Genomic DNA, 19785 nt, shown 5'->3' on the forward strand with positions numbered 1-19785 from the left:
TAAAATTGTAGGCTATAAAGCCATCAAGAAATACAGATGCTTAAGCATTCTTTTAACCAAAATCTAACCAAAGAAGGTTTGTACCACATAAGGAGCACTAACACATCAAGTAATACGCCTGCATTAAAAATACGAGGAAGAAACATTGAACTTTTTGAAATGAAAAATTTATCTTGGAACACAGCCTAAACAATGTACCAACCAAACTATAATTCAGTTCATCTTGGTTTTCACAAACAATTTTAGCAATTGTTCTATATCCACACTGGAAGTTATTAAGACTGAACGCTTGCTACTGCACAGAATTACAGTAATCCATAAACTTACTGAGTCATTGCATAGTGTCCTGATTTGAACCCCTACCCTCTGCTCCTTCAAATAGTGCCGCAGAAGATTGGATAATGTATTTTAGGATTCCGCCCAGTGTTCATATGAGATCACCATATATGTTTATTTAGAAGGTCAGAACTTAATTAATTTGCTTTGTAACTCCAAATCTCAAGCAGCTGCTTTGAAATATAATACAGACTTGCGACCCAAATTCCACTATCAAATGCGGAAATTGCAAGCCACCTTGAGGCTGAAGTAAAGGCTCTGCAGCTCATCCCATTTGTTAGAGATGAAATTTAACTTCTCCTTTTGAACTGAGTTATCTGAGTGACAAGGACACTGTGACCAAGGCCAGTATGGGGGGTCTTCTACCATGTTTTGGTACTGTTTTCTGGTAACTACTAGAGAAGCACTAGTAGAGGGAGAATTAGAGTGTGTTTTCTAGCACTCCCTACTCTGCTCTTCTCTGATGAATGACTCTCAAATACAGCCAGATACAAATTGGAATTGACTCAAACACATTTTGTTTTTCCTAATCTTTGCACGAAACAGGTGTTAATCCCAATGGAGTCTGGGGACTAATCAAAGACAAGCATTTTAACATTCAAACGCCTATTTACAGCTTTCACAACTTGAGAGAGATAATGAAAGATCCCTCACAAAAGCATAACAACATAATGTGATAATTCATGGGTTTTGTTTGAGGAATTCTTTGTTTTAGAAGCAGTTCATGGCTCATGATGACAAGCAGCAACAATGACAGTTAATATAAAAAAAAAAGTTTGTAATGATCTATAGCAAGGATAATGGAATACTTGATTTATAATTATCATCACAGAAGTAGTATCTTTATTTTTCCACTAAAATGAGGTCATAAAATTAATTCTAAATATTAAAGACTGACATCTGAAGCAATGTTTCTTCCTAAACAATCTAAATTCCCTGAAGTGCTTTGCTCAGACACTGAAAACATAAAAAGAGCTAATTAACATGAGAGCGTATGCACAGTGGTGTCTTATTTCCTCTTCAACACTCTTTCTGTCCTGGTTGATCAATATCCTAGAATTCAGTGGCCTGTTTAATTCAGAGTTGCAGGCTACCAGTAACAGAAAGCTTTTGTTCCAGCCTGACAGAGTAATCGTACCTCTGCTCTTGCTGGAAGGTTACCACGGATCACCAAAAATATATATCCAGACTGGAAAAGGAATAATCATGAAGCCACCCAAAAATCCATTGATTCAGAGCAATTTAATACAAGCTGGCCTGGTTGGTCTACACTGGCTCAGTCATAAATTAGGTCATTCTCCTCCTACACAACTACTTATGGGAAAATTTAATTCTTACTCTCTGACATTAAACAGTTTCATTTCACAATTTTATCATTTGAAACTATGAGGATGGAATTTAGCAAATCTTTGTTACAGACTAGCAAAATGTGCTGTATCAAAGTATTTTATTAGTAAAGCTGATTTTTACTGGTATCTTGACTCACCACATAATCTAAAGGAGAGTACCTATTAAAGAGCAGTTTGTTTTGTAGATAACTCAGGTAGCAGTTAAAACACAAATAATTCCAGATTGCTGAGATACACATAACCAGTTTGTGATGCAATATATAATCACACGTATACACATGCGTATCTAAGACATGCAGCATGATGTTAACAGTTTTAAAGACGTGTCTGAGCAGCACAGCACCTTGCAAGGGTGAAAAACCATAGCCCTGAGCCTTGGACTGCGGCTCTGGAAACAAACCACACCCCAGCTCAGACCTAAAAATGAAAAGCCGACGAGGCAAAGCAGCTGCACTTCCTGGATGGCGTAATTGCACCTGTTTATTTCTATGTGCCAGTAACTGTAAAATATATCAGAAAGAATACATCACAAAAATATGCCACTCTAGCAGGAGTTTGGACAAACACCCGCATGTGCAGGCCCTCAGCACAGGACTGTGACACTGGCAGCGATTACACAGTGCCACCCAGGCTAGCTGACTAACGCACTTGTTTGCCCACACACGATGGCCTATGTGGGTCGGACCGCGACCCGAGCTGGCCCCGCTGGCACTGGCCCACGGTGGCACCTGCCGGCGGTCCCCGGGTCCGGCGGGAGGCCGCAGCGGGACGGCTGCCCCGCGACCCGCCCCCGGCGAACGACGATGCCGGCGCAGCGCCGCAGGCGGTAGCCGAGTTTGCGCCCAGCCCCGCCGCCGCCCCGGCCGCGGGCGGGCATGCCCCGGAGGCGGCCGCCCCCGTCGGGGCGGAGGGAGCGAGGGGCGGGCGGAGGCGGGCCCGGCGCGGCGGGGGGCGGTGGGCGCTGCGCAGAGCCCGGCTCCCCTCGGCGGCGGCGGGCGGAAGGCCGGAGGGCGGCAGCGCCATGCCCGGTCCGGCAGCGCCGGGGGCGGCGGCGGCGGCGGCGGGGCCCGGCCCCGACCCGGAGGAGAGCTACGACTTCCTCTTCAAGCTGGTGCTCATCGGGGACGCCAGCGTGGGCAAGACCTGCCTGGTACAGCGTTTCAAAACAGGGGCCTTCGCCGAGCGCCAGGGCAGCACCATCGGCGTGGACTTCACCATGAAGAGCCTGGAGATCCAGGGCAAGCGAGTGAAGGTGAGCGGAGCGGCGGCCCGGGGCGGAGGCAGCGGTCCGACACCCCGCCGCTCCGGTTCCGGGGCTGGCGGAGCGGGCGGGGAGCTGCGGCTCATCTCCCGGCCCGCCCCCCGCCGCTGCGGAGCTCTGGCCCGGCACTGCCGGCGGGCCCCGGCCCGGCTGCCGGAGGAGGCGGCGGCCGGTGGCGAGCGGTGCCGGCCGCCCGGGGTGGCCCGCCTCAGGGCAGCTCCCGCTGCCCCCGTCCCGCAACCGGCTTGGCCCTGCGCTGCCGCCGGGCTCGCAGGAGGGGCTGCCGGTGCCGCCTCCCCGAACAGCCACGGTGGGCCAGGAGGGACCCAGTGCGTCTGTTAACGGGCTTGGCTGCGGCAGGACCAGCGGTGTAGCTGCGGGACGGGCTGGTTCCTGGTTAGCACCAACCACAGGAAGCCCGGTAAAAGCCCCGTTGCAAACCCGCGCTTGGGGACAGGCTGTGCCTCCCCTCTGCTGTGACTGCAGCACCCTCCCGTCCTCAGGCTGCTGGCGGTGTGTATTTATGAGCTAGGAGGAACCTCAGCTGCACTGTCACGTTTCTAGAAAGGGATGTAGAACTGGCAGATTGAGAGAAGCCTGGGGAACAGCTGTTAAATTAGGTGTATTTAAAAGTTATCCTGAGACACTTGTTTATAGGGTGTCTCAGAAAGCACAACTTTTATAGCTCTTCTCAAACCAGAACAAATCAACCCTAAATTTGACTTCTGCTTTTCTTATGCGGGAGGAGATCAGCTGGTCATTAGGGTTAGAAAGAGGACAGGACATTGACCCGGGTGGAATTGCCCTCAGATTCTCAGTGGCACAGGTTCCCTACAACAGACCGGGCCTCTGAGCACCGAAATGGGATCAAACAGCAGGGAAAAAAGGCTCAAAGCACCTGGAGTTTGTAGGGGGCTGCTGGGGTAAATCCCTTCACCCTCCAGAATAGAGCTGTACAACTATCCTCACTTATCCGGATCTAAGTGGGACTAGAGAGAACTTAATGCAGTCACTGACTGGGAAAGATCATGAAACTGGAAAGCTTTTGAGATGAGAGGTGACACACAAATATGGTAATTGCCATTGAATTTTGGTCTGTGTTGACCAAAGTAGGTGTCAAAGTCCTCTATTGTCTTTTTTTTATAAATTAACTTTGGTGAGCAGAATATTAAGCAGAGAAAGTTGCAGAAAAGGGAAGAAATGAAGGCTCACGTTTTTTCGGAAAGGAGGGGTCTCAGCAAAGGCGTTTATTTTCTTGTCAGTATTATGCCTTTCCCTATCACACATAGCTGGGGTTAGTGGTTGAAAAGGAAACTCCAATCTTCTGTTTGTGCTATTAGTACCTCTTCTGCGCTTTCTAGCAAGTTGGCTGTTAGAAGTGGGGGTTCTCCTTTCAGAGTGAAACCTGGCTCCATTTAAATGCCAGGCACATAGAAAGTGACAAATGTGTCTGCTCCTGGTGCCAGGGGTCTCGGCCACGGACTTCAGGAGTAAGGGAGGACTAGCCCAGGAAATAACCCCAACTTCTGAGGTGCGCCTTCTCATATCGTCGGTACTTATGCCAGAATATTAAAGCACTGCTTTAGGCAAATTAATCCGATGTTGGTGCTTATTTACCTTACAGACGTTTTGTTAGCTACTGAGTCAGGGACGCAGCTAGAATATGAAAACATTTGCTTGGAGTTTTTTTTGTTTGGTCTGTTAAGGTGTGGGTTGTATGGGAAGTTTTAAATTCCAGTCAGGCTTTTCCTCTTGGATTGAGATTTCAGAGCAGTCCATCCATTCTAGGTAGGTTCGTTCAGCACGTGATAGGAAACGGAAAACAAGGAGGCATTTTATTATGCTTTTGTGAGCTCCCTTGTAGAATAGGTAAGTAAATTCTTACTGTCAGGTGTGCATATCTTGCACATTTTATAAATTTGATTTTGCTGTGGGTTATAGTGATTCTAGGAGGGGCACTTCAGCTATCTGCACAGCTTGTATCCTGACCCGCTAGTAAACAAGCCCGTACATGTGCTCTGCCGGAGATACTCTGTGTTTCTCATTGTTTCTGTCTCAGTCACGTGAGACGTACTTGATTAAAAGAGTTTCAGATAAATTGATTGGGAATCCTCAAATCAAGAGATGTTCAGGACATGTTTAAAATAAAATTTGTTTGTCCTGACAAGAAGAATCTTACAAAAGTATGCCAGGTGAGTCTCTGTGCTGCTCTGATTTCATTGTGGCTTTATGCTACTCAAGACAGTATGTTCATAAGGAATGCCAAGGCTTGTTTTCTTTTTAGCAAATGATGCAGGAATGAGAAAGTTTCCATTTTTATGATGTTTTATAAGCTCATCTTTAGAAGTTCCTTCAGAACAATGGTGTGTACAAAAAAGACCCAAGGAGCTTTTAAACACTATTTACTCTGCATCCCCAGTGGCCTAAGCTTCATTTTAGTCAGGCTGAGGATAGTGTTACAACACAACCGAGTGAGTATGAATGGAACACTTATTTTGAGATTGAAACAAACATTGTAAGGTTGATTGTGTTTGTGTCCCTTTCTGTTTAAAACTTCAAATGTTGTCATTAGTGTTACCTAATGTTTCTGAAACATTTGGAGCCCAAGGATTTAAAGTCTCACTGTCTTTTTGATGCATTTTTGTTGGGTAAGAGAAAAGCAACATGTTGGCATACTAAAGGTTAAGGTTCTGCAAATAACTTTTTTTTTTTTTAAACTCAAGGCTTTCCTTGCATCTTAAAGCTGTATTCTTCCAAGTGTCTCAAATTATATTTCATCCGCTACTGCTTCATCAGCTACTGAAGCTGACCAAACCTCATACATAAAGAGACGTTAGTGCTTGAGAAAGGAGCTATTTGTGGACAGTCCTGATAACTGAAGCTTTCTCTTCAGAGATAAAGTAGTAAAGCACTGGTATCATAAGCTTCCCCAATATGTGCCAACCCTGATTTGCAGAGATTTACCACTGCCAGAGAGGAAGAATACCTAAGCTTGTCTGCACCATTCAGTCTTCTGTTTCTCTTCTTGTTATTTCTTTAAGATCTCCAGTTGCAATTTGAGGTATTGTCCAGTGGGATTATACAAGCCAGTTGCCTCTGGGCTGGGCTGTTGTGAGCCATGGGCTTTTGGAGGCGTTGGTGCTAAAAGGCAGGGTGCATGGCACGGAGCCAGGCACAGGTTTGGCAGATCTAGCACACTGGGTTCTAATGGAACTTCAAAGTCAAAGCTACCTGTGGTGACCACCTTGATTTTTATGACAAAGGCAAATTCTGACCAGCATATATCCAGTATTTCCCCCCTTCATCTTTATGAAATGTCTGCAGTCTATCTTCATTTTTTAAAAAATGCTCTAGTATATGCTGTTTAACTTGTTGCATACTACTTTCTGTAAAATACATCCTCCTTAGCTGGCTAAATCCTAGAGTACAGACTGTAGTTCCCAAAAGTTGTGGTTGTTGATTTAATGCATAGTGATTAAAGTCCTATTGATAAAATAATTGCTTGTTCTTTGAGTGATAGAAATAAGCTGGCAAACAGAACAAAAATGTTTTGTAACTGTTATGTCACTGTAAGAAAAGATATTTATAAAACGGTGGAACTAAGATTTTACATAATGATAGGCAAGGACATTCCTAAGTCCAAGTCCATGAATTGTGGTTAGTAATAACAAAATTCCTTTTCTTTTGATACATTGCCTCCTGTGAACCGATAAATTACTTGGGTATCTTCACTGTCTACTTTATGCTGTCATTTCTTAGTGTTTTACATATATTGAATATTTTTTTCCATTATGCCATAGTTTTTTCTCTCTCTTACTATATCTTCCAGAAAGCAGCAGGAGAGAAGAACATTTGAAAACAAACACATTCCTTTTATAACAAACACTTCTTTATGTATCACTGCCCTTTTTAATTTACAAGCTTTCCCAGCCCATATGATATCAAGATTCTTGGCTTTTATTCAGGCCTCATGGCTGTAACTATATTCCTTTCAGAATGGTCCAAAATGTAATGCGTCATTACCTGGCCAAATTGCGAGTAATATAAAATTATGACTTGTTAACTGTCTTGTCTCCTGACTGGTGTATTCAGAAACTTTGCTAAACAAGTACAAATGAAGCTATCGGTTATTACATGGAAGCATTGTTCTTGGATATCCAGAGGAAAGTGTAGCGCTCTTTTCTGTCAACTACTTCGGCACTCATAGCACTAGAGCAAACAGGAATGCTGCATTCCCAGCAAATAGGGATTCCTTATTCTCTGAAAATTTTGTAAAGAAACAATTGAATGGAGCGTTTTATCCTAACTGTTCTGTGTATGAATATCACTTCAAATTGAAATATGCTGCTGTACCAATGCTAGTTTTGTTGCTTTTGGCAAAAACTGTATAGATTAAGTTGCAAGATTATTTCAGTAAGTCTTTTTAGGAGCAAGTGTTGTGATTTGCCAGTGTACAGAAATGTATATCATTGTTTGCCATTTGAGATGACAGGATTTAGACACAGTCAGTTGGTTAAGAATCATTTAGCACGGGTTTTGCACACACCATTTTGCTATCAAGAAATTTTATGGAAGAAAATTCATAGCACAAAAGTAACATTTCGATCTTTGTAAAGGAAGGTATCGGCTATAGGACGTACTTAATTATTATTAATGCTGCCTCATAAGCAAAAGTAAACCTGAACTCCTATGATACGTTAGAAGAATCAGGAAAGTACTTAATAAATTATGTAGGAAGTAAGGGAGGGAGAAATTATTTATCATGTCTTGAGGCCATTTGTTAAGCATTAGGCTTCAATAAACAATATGTTTATCAATGCAAGTAGAATCCACATCAAACTACTTGATAATACTCATTTACTATGCTCTTTGGTCAACCTGTCACACAGCATTTTCAACACTTTGTATATTTCTGTAGTTGAAAATCTGCTTTCTTTAAGCCTAATTGTACATCCCAGAATGATCTTCCGGGGACCCACCATAAATTTTACCACCTTCTGTTTTCCTCCTTACATCAAGTTGAAACATTCCTTGTTTTGATTTTTCTCTGGTGTCTCTCCTCCTCCCATCATCTGTCACTGTGAAGAGCTCGGCTCAGTCGTCTCGATAACCAACTCATAGGTACCGGACAGCAGCTTAACAGGGCATCTCAAACCCCTCTCCCATGCTGAATAAGGCCATTTCCCTCAGATTCTTCTCACAGGGTATGTACTCCAATAACCTGACCATCTTGATGGCCCTCCACTGTACTTGCTCCAGTTCGTCAATGTCTGTCTTGTACAGGGGGCCCAAAACTGGACACTGTACTTTAGTTGGAATCTAGTATGTGATGAATAAAGGGTAATAATCACCTCCCTTGATCTACTGGCTTCACTCCTGTCAATACAGCTCAGGATGCTGCCAGGACACACTGCTGGCTCCTGTTCAGCTTGCTGTCTGCAAAGACTCCCAGGGCCTTTTCAGCACAGCTGCTCCCCAGCCACTCAGACCCCAGCCTGCATCCTTGCTAGGGGTGAATGACATACACTCCTGTATACTCCTTTCCAACAGGAAAAGATGAAAAAGCAAATACAAAAAGATGTTCAAGACTTTCTCTGAGGTACTTATGGAAAGCTCCAATTCTATGGTGATTATATGGAGTCATAAAAGCCTTAAAGGAGTTAATAGTTGGTTTAGCGCTTTGCTATTCAGTACCAGCCAGTGCTAAGGGCTGTCCAAAAAATTCAAAGCTAAAAGCAGATCAAAATAACCAGCTTTTGTAAGTAAATGGGCATTCAATAGTGAAACAATCGGCACACGAAAGGTGGCTCCTTGTTTTGTTCACTTAGGGTATTCGGTCATATTCCTTCTGAACAACGGGTATTTATTCTCTGTTCTGTATCCTGTCCTCATTTGTTACTAGAGATGGTCCCCCTGAAGGCCTGCTACCAATCTCTTTTTCATTGGTGTGTTTTCTTAGTATCCTCAGATGAATGTAACACAATTCTCCAGCAATCCCAGCTTCTCTCTTGTCTTTCTTAAAATTGTTGCCAAAATAATTACAAAATCAGGAATTACTTACAAAGGTTACTAAGTGACAGGCATGACTTCCATCACGTTATTTACAAAGCCAAAGCACTTCAATCAAGGAAATAAGTAATTCAGAACTCAGTGTCATATACTGCATATGTGATGCACTTATAGAATACAAGAGTGTATGATCATATTTTTTTTGTAACCTGTGGCTAGTACAGTCCATTCGGTATTTTGATTTTAACATCTAACTTATATTGAGGGACTTTTAAATGAGAAATACTAAGACTAAATTTTTTCCCAAAGAATTTGCAATAGTTATTTCTTGTCAAGAACTACATACTTGTAGTAAATATAGTTTAACAGAGAGACTATATAAAATTTTTACTATAAAATGGTGGTTTTAAATTATAGTTGTGATTAGTATTTATATAAAGTTGTCATGTTTCTTTTTCAATAGAATTGTCTGAAACATATCTCTGTACACCTACTGGAGAAAACAGCATTTACTTAGGATCAGAACTGGTATTTTTGTAATGACTTAAATTATTTCTTTTTAATCATATATCAGACTGATTCATGCTATACAGAAGTATTTTCCTTAGAGTTTTCTAAAGATGCTGTCAAGCAAATTAGCTATATTTTGCTTTTAGGAATACATCTTGCTTTAAATTAAGTAATCTGGGTCATAATACTTGCATACTCTGTATCTGTTTATACAGTTACTAGAACGCCAAACAACGTTATAGGACAGGCTTTAAAGCTTCCAAATTGTAAGTAGCAACTTGTTACTAGGCCCCCCAGAAGTGCTTTTGCACACTGAGCATGCTGCAAGACAGCCTGATTCCTATTAGCTGAAGCTACCACCTCTGCCAGGTCTGCCAGAGGAGACTGAGCATGGACTCCTTACTCGGCTTCGGGTGAGGTTATTGGATTGGTTCACACCCATCTTCAGCAACAAGTTAAACTGAAGGGCCATATTCAAGACCGGTTCAAGACAACTTTGTCATTGCTCTAAAGGATTGTCGCACCTTCCTCGTTGCGCAGTCTGCATGCTTTCAGTACCATGGGGCTGCGTAATTAGTGTTAACCCTTCAAACTAAAGGAAAACCCCTATTTTTCAGGTTACATCAGTGAATTAAGCTACATGGTGAATCAGATTAACAGCTGCTAGTTGCAATGCAGGGAGAGGGCAAGGATATACAGCTGGGATGGCAAGTCTTTGATGGCAGTATTGTCCTAGTTTGGTTTAAGCAAGTCATTAAATCATGAAGGATTTGGGTCTCTTCAGTCTGGAAAAAAGATGGCTGAGGGGGGACCTTATCAACACTTACAAATACTGAAAGGGTGGGTGTCAGGAGGATGGGGCCAGGCTCTTTTCAGTGGTGCCCAGCAACAGGACAAGAGGTAACGGGCACAAACTTGACCATGGGAAGTTCCACCTAAACATGAGGAGGAACTTCCTTCCTTTGAGGGTGGCAGAGCCCTGGCACAGGCTGCCCAGAGAGGTGGTGGAGTCTCCATCTCTGGAGACATTCCAACCCCGCCTGGACGCGTTCCTGTGCCACCTGCTGTGGGTGACCCTGCTCTGGCAGGGGGTTGGACTAGATGATCTCCAGAGGTCCCTTCCAACCCTACGATTCTATGATTCTATGCCTATATTTGACTGACTTTCCCTGGAACAAAGAGTGAGCGCTCACCTGGCTCCTCCTGCTAGAAGTGATTGGTATATATGTTTGCAAAGGAAGCATCTGCTTGTGGGTCTAATACATACTGTAGTCTCAGCAAGGAAAGCAAAACCACAACAAACTGAAGGTCATGTAAAAAGCTAAACAATTCAGAGTCCTTACACAAAAGAGAAGAGACAAGTAGAGGAGCATGAACTTGAAATGCCTACAGGAAAGAGCTTACCTGGATGATGTGGGCTGGGAGGAAGACTGCTGTTTGAGCTCCTGAGAAGATCAGATCTGTGGTCTGCGCTGTTCCCAGCAGGACATCCAGGGCTTCAGCAACTTTGGACATTCAGTCCTGTGAACACACAGACATAAATGCTTCAGTAAAAAATGTGTGCTGTGGGACCTTGCTGGTGACATTTTGAGGTTGCTCTATCACTATTGAAAGGCTGTGGAAACTGGGGAAGACCAAAGAAAGGCAAATATTGTACTTATCTGCAGAAAGGGCAAGAAATCCTGGGAACTACAGGCTGGTCAGACTCATTTTGATCTCTAGGAAAATCATGGAGCAATTCTTCCTGGAAGAATTAAGTTTTGACCCCACTTTGAGCAGGCAGTTGGCTTTGTCACCTCCCAAAATCTGTCCCAATCTCAATGATTCTGTGATTCTATGGAATGTACCTACACAGAGGCTTTCAAAATCCAGTATACAGCACAAGGCCCAAGACTGCCTTGCTCAGTCACTCTGCAGGTAAATCACTTTTATCTATACCATGTGAAAAGTGTAAACTAAAACATTTTTTTTTTTAATTTAAAAAGTTTATAATTCTTCTGTATGCACAGAATCTCTCAGACCTCTCCCAAGAATTGGGAAATCATCATTAGCCTTATTTTGCACTCAACCTAATCAAGTACTGAGATTTAAAGTTACGTAACAGACACAAAGGTCCAGTGGGAGACTTGAGTACAGAGATCACCATACATAAACCTGCTGTGAACTTCCTTGTTTCTAGTAGTTGTTGACTGCTCTAAATCATTATCTGTTCCATTAATAATCGTTGCTTTGTGGTTTCCTGTTTTCTGAGTGCATTACAGTCCCTTTCCCTTCTCTGAGAAAACTCTTATCAGGACTGAGAAGTACTTTTTCATTGAATTGATTCCTTTTAAGCTGTACATTTGGGATCTAAATGCTTGGTTAGCAGAGGAAAATTACATGATCAGTACAGCCTTTTTCAAAGTGAAAGTTGCTGCTCAAACATGCAGCAGAGTCAGAAGATACAAACAAAATATTAATGTGCAAAATAAATGGAAAAATTATTCCATATTATTTGGTATAAAATATCACTGGCAGATGGCGTTAAGATGTTGTCAGTTCTTTATTTTAAAGATTTTCAGAAAGAGGGGAAATAATAAATAACATGTCCACGATATGGGAAGATTAAAAAAAACAGGAGTATTTGATTATGTCCTGTCTCAGTTAAGAGGAGATCCAGAATATAAGGAACGGCACAAAAAAGACAAGCAGTGGTTTCTCATTTATCATGCAGAGATAGAGAAGTCAAAGTGCAACAGAAGGACAGAAAATATAAAATTTATAAAAGTAAATTCTTTGGTTTCATTGCCACTATATATTGAAGCCAAGAGCTTTGAAAGATTCAAAAAGGATTGGACATTTATATGGAGGATCAGAACATCCACAATTACTACAGATCAAAAGCTCCTGGAATATAAACTGTCATGTTCCAGGACATTAGACAACCTATAGAACAAGAGAATTTAAAAAGAAATTTTCCTTAGGAGCAAGATATTGTGTTTGTCCACTTTGAGTTACTTGGCTTCTTCCTCTGGAACATCTCGTACTGGGAGCGCAAACCCTGATACTAAACTCATAGCTCTGATGCTGTGGATTTAGGCAAAAATATGTAAGCTAAGCATTTCTTCCTCCTGCCCAGATATAATGTCTGTTCTACCACCTAAGAAAGGACAGGTGACGAGAGGTGACTAGACTGACTAGAACTTTGACGGACTTTATTGAAACCTAGAATTGCGGGCATTTTTTTATACATTCTTGTATACGTTTTATGTATTCTATATATATATTCTTTTAATTGTGTCATATTTCCTTATAAAACAGCATCAGTGCTCTTTGATATTACCACATCCTACTCAGCTTGTTACTGCCCCTGTAGCAGAACTGTCAAAACCACGTCAGTACCACAGATGATATGCTAGTGAAAACCCACCTGTAGTTTCAGTGACACACCAGATGATGAACTGGAGGTGGCTATACGCTACCATCTTGTTTTGCTAACTCTACTGGAAAAGGTGACAAAGAGGTAGGGCTGGACACACAAGTGATAATTTCGTAATCTGCCACAGAAGGATGCATCAGAGCTTACCTGGAGGAACCCAGAGTGTCTCAATTGATACAAATATAAACATTGAGCAGACAAGTGTGAAAAGGTCCTCCATTATTATCCTTAAATCATGAACAAAGGACTAGAAAAATGTGATGCCAGAATGTATTAGGTATAAGGGAGATTTAAACCACGGCTATTGAATCAAGTCCTATCTTTTGATTCAGGAAAGCTTGCTAGCCAGTGTCTCACTGTATGCTTTGTTTTATTTAGTTGCAGATCTGGGACACGGCTGGCCAGGAGAGATTCCGAACTATCACACAGAGTTATTACCGCAGCGCCAATGGAGCAATCCTGGCCTATGATATCAGCAAGAGAGGCTCTTTCCTGTCCATTCCTCGCTGGATCGAGGATGTGAGAAAGTATGCCGGTTCCAACATAGTACAATTACTGATTGGTGAGTTAAAAATGTTAATACCAAGCGCTACAGGTTACTGTACAATGTAATTAGTTGCAATAATTGTATAAGGTGGTTAGAAGTTTTATTTTGGTTGAAGTAAGATGTATGTAATCGATACGATTGGAAATTTTCCATAGTTTTTTTTAATTAGAAAGTGCTGATTCATCAAAACAGAAGTGTTTTGCTTTGATTAACTTCTGTTAAGAAGTAGACAGCTTTGTACCAGAAGCCAGCTTTGAATCCTTTGCGTCTTACTTAATGGAGAACTCGGCACCTGGAATTTCCAGGTTCTGAGGCACAGCTGCTGTGGAGCTGTTCTCATTATAAGGATCATAAGGTTTCCAGGGCCCAGAGAAGCTCCATCATATCAAGCCAACATGTTTTGGTGAACTGGAACACCCACGTACTTCAGCAGATGGGGGGTTTCAGAAGGACTTCAGGGCAATTAGGGTTTGTCAGTTCTCCGCTAGAAGTTCTGCTTCCCAGCCCCAATGTTTCTGACTCAGATGTGGCTCTCGGGGCCTGTAGATGCGCTAATACAGCAGTACTGTTCTAGATTTCCCTAGGTACCAGCAGACTGCTGTTGTTTTCACAAAATGGTTTTAGCTTTCATTTCTAGACCATTTTTCTTCTGTTAAGCCACCACTCTTCAGTTACTGACTTTTTCTGTTCTCTATGAGTCATACATAAATACAGGTTGTAAGGGGCTCAGGAGATTATCTAGTCCAACCTCCTGCTCAAAGTGAGGCCAATGTTACGTCGGTCAGGGCCTTTTCAGTCAAATTTTGAAAATCTCCAACAATGGAAATTCTGCAGCTTCTCTGGGCAACCTGAGAACCTCCTGCTGAATACTTACTCTGACATAAATAGCAATTATAAATTACTCTGTTGTTTCTTTTTCTTCCAGGAAACAAGTCTGACCTAAGTGACCTTCGAGAGGTTCAGCTGGAAGAAGCTCAGAGTCTGGCTGAACACTATGATAATATCATCTGTGCCATAGAGACCTCTGCGAAAGACTCCAGCAATGTGGAGGAGGCTTTTGTGAAGATGGCTACAGAGCTCATGATGAGGCATGGAGGCCCTATGTTCAGTGAGAAGAATACTGACAGCATCAAGCTTGACAGCAAAGACGTTGTAGAAGGCTGGGGGTGTGGTTGCTGATATGAGCTAGGTGATATCCCTAACTTTACTGGAATTTAGATGGTGCTTCACCCTAATGCTGAGTAGCATGGTAGCCATATTCTCCTCCTTCTGTGAAACCAGCAATTTTGTAGAAGTTAGACACAATCCTGTTTGCTTTGGTGTCTTATTTTTAAAAAGGGACTCTTGAGAGGTAGTCCTAAAAGTCAAACCCTCTGAAAAACTACTCCACATTTGTCCCCACCATTTCTCTTCTGTAACCTTCATACAAGTTACAAAAGTGAAGGAAACAAATTTGAACTAGTGATGTGGGGTGGGGAGACAGATGGTTGGGGAGGAGACTGATGCACACCCAAAGTTCTGAAGCGTTTAGCAAGGGACTGTTGGCAAAGGAGGTCACTTTTGGAACAGGCAATCTTGACAGTGTCTCTTTAAATCCTCAGCACTCCACTAATGATCAGAAAATGAGTGTCTTTGATAAAGGTATTTCAAGTGTCAGAATACCTAACATTTTGATTACAGGACCAAATAGCAGTCACCTGTCCTAGGGCATATGGATTGCTGGTTAGTATTGGGACAGGCCCAGGTGGGGAAACCTTCTCTCAGGTTCTGTCATAATTATTTTAAGTTACCATTTTAACAAAAAGCAAAATCAGCCTGAGCGATATCACATGACTTGGTGTCAAGCAGGACTGGACCAGTTGTAGTTATTTTAAATACAGCCTTGAGGAGAGGGTAGATGCATTTCATTTGTTATTGTTTGCACGGTGATAGCTCCCTTTTCCATGCGGGTATCATTGAGTTTTGCCCTCAGGTCTCTTAATTTCATTCCACAACTCAAGACCTGCACCACTGGAAACAGGAACTGGAGAAACCTTGAACTGACTGGTAGCCATGATCTCCTACCATGTGCCTAATGGTCATATACAGGGTTAATTCTGGTCATACATTTGACATTATGTTACTAGAGTGTTTATTGCTTAAGTGGCATAAGTGAATTTGGGGTTTGGTTAGTTGCTTTTTCTTTTAAACCATCTCTTTAAATACAATCTGTGCATATAATGGGAAATAAGACCTCAGAATAGCTGAAAACTGCATCTTTTTTTTGAAAACAGCATCTTTTTGAGTGATTCCCTCCCAACTTTGTCCTCAACTGCTGCCCTCTCCCTATCACTTGCTTTTCATTTCTTGGAAACATTCAGCAGGAAAAATCTTTCACTGTTGATCAAAAGTCTACATTGTTAAGTAAAATAGATTTCATAATTCAACTACATATAGTTGTCTTTCAGATTCAGCTCTGTATTACACGTTGTAGATGTAGCTGAAGTACTGATGGCAGCAGTCCTCTCTGGATTTACACTCTCAAGTACTTACAAAGATGGATTTGCAAAGGGAGCAGAAGCAGGATTATTTTTAACTCTGCAGTTAAAGCAAAGGTGTTCAGAGGTGACAAGTGATTTCTGCAATGGTGATGCTTTGAAAGAGCTCATTTTCAGAAAGCACCCACTTAAAGTGAAGTCATTTGTCCCTTTTGAAAATCTTGATCAAAAAGGACCTGGACTGGTTTGCCACTGGGGCTACACCAGTTTTTAGCCATTCAGCATATCCAGTACTATGAAGATCAGGAAGATTTAAGAAAGGGCTAATGGATCCTAATTTCAATACTGTTCATCTTTCTACAGAAAACATTAAAACATTCTCTGGTCTTTCTGGTTTTTTTTTTTTTAAACTGTGAGGTAGATAATTGAGGAGTTATGTATGCTTTGTAGCCTGTTTGCTTCTAATCTAAGGGGTTAGTTTTCAAGTTTTATAGTTGTAAGAGTGAAAAGGGCCTTAAATTTTTCAATTAGTATAGTTTTCACAACTTTATTGGGCAGGTTGAGCTGCAGTACTCAGCAGTATTTTTGGATAGTTTTCCAGGACATTCCCAGCTCTCCTACAGCCAAAGATAACAGGCAATAAGTATCCAGCAGTAGCTAGACACTGAAAATGAAAACTGTCCAAACGCTAGATTCGTTAGCGATTAGCAAACCTTGTATTCCACTCTCAGGAGGAACTATGAAGACGGTCCAAGCTAAAACGCAGTCCTGATGACTGTTTTTCCTCCTAGTTAGATGGTTCTTAAGATACAGAATACTAGCAAGCATTTGACTTCGTGTCATGATGTATTATAGTTTACATCTGTCGGTCACAGTCCTGCAGTTCTGTATGCTTGAACATGGACCCTCAGATAAGCTCAGCCTCCCACCGTTTGCAGGATTAGTGCCAAATTATTTAAGCCATGCTGATAAAAATTCACACACGTTTAAGAACAGTATTGCTACTACTCAGATCAAAATCAGTAGTTTATATAGTAACTCATCTTAAAACCGGAGAAAGATGCAAAATGAACATAAATCCTCCTTCCAATGCAGTCAGGGAATCATTATGTTTTTACAGTAGATGGAGAAATGAGGAATTATTGATCTGTTTCCTTAGTTTTTAGGTTTGTTTAGCAACTAAACAGGTAGAATTAGACCAAGCGCTATACTTTCCTTACAATTTGCCCCTGTATATCTCTAAAGCTAGCCTTGAAGATTGAGACTCTGCCTGCAGGTTCTGTTCCAGTCAGAAAACATGAAATACAGCATCAGCGATTTGTTCGTTGTGTTTTCAGTTATGGCTTTAACTCAGCTTTATCCTCTAACTCTTGGCTCTTCTATGTTGTAACATAATTCAGTGTAATTCAAGTTTGCATGCCCTACCTAACTGAACAAAAGGGAACAAAGAAATAGACCGAAGACCTGTTTATTTTTTCAGGTTAGTAGCAGATATGAATTAACAGTACTTGGGCTGTCTGTAGTAAAAGGCTATTTCAATTACCAAACCCTTTTTTTGTCTATTAGTAATAACACAATACTCACTAGACTGATAGCTTCTTGACCAGAGATAAACTAAACAGTGAACATAACTTAGAGAGCTTTTCAGTCTTTCATGCCCCTTCTGAAGACTTTTATTAAATTTGTAATTCACACACTTAGCTATGTAATTCAAGTATTAGGAAGACAATCCTGTTCGTTTAATTCCATTAATCCTATTGAAACCAAAAGGATACCTGGGTGAAGAGAGTGAGTGGCAATAAACCTGAGATTTATGGGTAGAAACCTCAGTTTCAAATCTTAAGTTACAAATGTGCACTGATGTACATCAAGTGAATTATTCAGTAGTGCATGATCAGAGTTCCCAATATAAACATTTGCTAAGAAACCTGTTTACTGGCACTTAAATGTTAACAAGACTATAGTGCAGTAATTGCTTTTAAGCAGATCTCCTTGGCTGACCATATATTTGCATATAGTATTTATCATTTATTTTTGTCAGTACCCAAAGCGTGCAAAATATTACACAGAAGGGGACATTGATCCCTGCCTTGTAACACTTAGGAGTGGAATGCAGAGGCAACTACTGAAATGAAATCATCAGCAGAATGTGATTTCCAGGAGTGTGGACATTGTTATCCTGTGTATTGGCTTTGATTTAAGCTAATTTTATCTCCAGTTATTCATACAGTCCATCATCATGAGGCTTTGAGCAGCCTGGTCTAGTGGGAGGTGTCCCTGCCAGGGCAGGGGGGTTGGAACTAGATGATCTTTAACGTCCCTTCCAACCCAAACCATTCTGTGATTCTGTGAAATATAATACCAAATCAATGTCAGCCCAGAAACTTGCTAAAGTTTGCTTTGCAAACCAAAAAAAATTTAAAAATTGAGAACACTTAAGAACAGAGGAAAAGTCCTAATGATTTTATCACTCTCGCTATACTGCAAAGCGGGTCACTTTTTGGGGAGAAAAACTACGAAACTAAATGAAGCCCAGCTAATACCACAGAGATTTCTAAGAGCTTCATGAAAAGTGGAGCTCTTGCTCATTTGTTTCTTTGCCTTTAAAGAAGATCATATTTATTTGAAGAATAGAGCTGAGAGTCCCATGCAATATATGTGCATTACTGCAATAGTACATTGTATTATATATACGCTCACATAGTAGCACCCTTAAATAAGATTAAAGCCTTTCCTTGATTTGCCCCACCAGGATTTATGCCTCCATTATTTAATCTCATAGTCCCAGCCAGTTGACTATTTGAATGTCTTTTGCCATCTCATGCTAGTCCTGAGGGAACTGGGAGGTAATAACGTCATCAGTTTCTCTTCAGAGGATTGTTTTACTCAATGTTATAATGTGAGTCTCTTTAAATCAAGATGAATTTATATGTTATTTCATTAATAGAAATTGTTTATCTTTACCCGTCCTGCTTCCAAAACATACATATATTAACAGAACACTGAAGTTTACCCTATTGCATTTTTTTGTGTAAACAGTGTGCTGGAGAAAAATGAAGTGAGAACAATACATTCTTTGTGAAACTGAAAAATAAAATTACTCTCCTTTTGGTATCTTCCAACCTTGGAGAGTGCTCAGTTTAACCCCTGTCAGTCATTCTCTTGTAGAGACTTCACAGAAACAAACCAGGTTACAGGTAGAGTGTGCAACTGCTAAACAGGGAAAATGCAAGGAAATTAGAGCGAATATGTATTCTTTTGCGAAGAGATGGTTCTCACATGACTCTCTTTGCCCCAGTAGCTGATGATGACCGTGTAGCTTGTATTCCCACCCTTGTGGTACAAGAAGTGAGGCAATTAAAGAGCAATAGATCCAAGGACATGTGTAGTTCTTGGTGGAATTGAAAGGAAATTAATCCCAAAATTTAGGCTAATCACCCTAACCACTTAATTATCCTTTCTCAAATCATACTAGATTATTTCATCAATTAAAAGACATTCTAGATTTACAAATTCATCAATAAAAGATACCACATTGTTAACCCATGTAGATTAATAGTTACGTTTTATTAGTTATATGAGGTATCGTGACATCAGAGTCACAGAGCAGAGTCCTTTATAATTGGGCTGTTCTCAGATTTGACAATTCTTTTCCCTGCTATAAGAAGAGATTCATAGATTTGGGGAAACACTGTCTCAGTTTTATTTTTGCAGTATCTTTTTGTGATGATCATCCCAGTGAGATTTCAGTTAGAGAACCAGCCTCCTGGGTATCTTAGTTTTTACTGGCCAGATAATGTTAGATTTCTTTTAACTATTGAACTGGGTTATGTATTTGAAGCAGCAAAAACTCTCAGATGAAAGCATTTAATTGCAAT

At 41.2% G+C, this 19785-nt stretch overlaps 2 protein-coding genes across 3 annotated transcripts in view; one reads left to right on the plus strand and one right to left on the minus strand.

The window, feature by feature from the left end:
- The first annotated feature begins 2614 nt into the window (after positions 1-2614).
- Positions 2615-17973, plus strand: RAB43 (RAB43, member RAS oncogene family). Of its 2 annotated transcripts, none has more exons than XM_063348033.1 (3): positions 2615-2937; positions 13268-13445; positions 14356-17973. In XM_063348033.1, the coding sequence occupies exons 1-3, from the start codon at positions 2707-2709 to the stop codon at positions 14607-14609; spliced, it is 663 nt and encodes a 220-aa protein (XP_063204103.1). In that variant the 5' UTR covers positions 2615-2706; the 3' UTR covers positions 14610-17973. The 2 variants fall into 2 exon arrangements, with proteins under 2 accessions (XP_063204103.1, XP_063204102.1); XM_063348032.1 differs by having other exon boundaries at positions 2629-2937; positions 13262-13445.
- LOC134521498 (haloacid dehalogenase-like hydrolase domain-containing 5) overlaps positions 10881-19785 on the minus strand; it is a 32465-nt gene continuing 23560 nt past the window's right edge. Inside the window, exon 9 of the transcript XR_010072796.1 lies at positions 10881-10986. The gene's annotated coding sequence lies outside the window, so the exon portion shown is untranslated. The remainder of the gene's footprint in view (positions 10987-19785) is intronic.

Source organism: Chroicocephalus ridibundus, chromosome 10 (genome assembly GCF_963924245.1).
Source record: "Chroicocephalus ridibundus chromosome 10, bChrRid1.1, whole genome shotgun sequence".
Taxonomy (NCBI): Eukaryota; Metazoa; Chordata; class Aves; order Charadriiformes; family Laridae; genus Chroicocephalus; species Chroicocephalus ridibundus.

Bases quoted from the DNA above. Each gene is read 5' to 3' on its own strand.
- RAB43 (XM_063348032.1), top strand. From the start codon at position 2,707: ATGCCCGGTCCGGCAGCGCCGGGGGCGGCGGCGGCGGCGGCGGGGCCC. The intron at 2,938-13,261 runs GTGAGCGGAGCG...TGTTTTATTTAG, and splicing joins TCCAGGGCAAGCGAGTGAAG to TTGCAGATCTGGGACACGGC. The intron at 13,446-14,355 runs GTGAGTTAAAAA...TTTTTCTTCCAG, and splicing joins CATAGTACAATTACTGATTG to GAAACAAGTCTGACCTAAGT.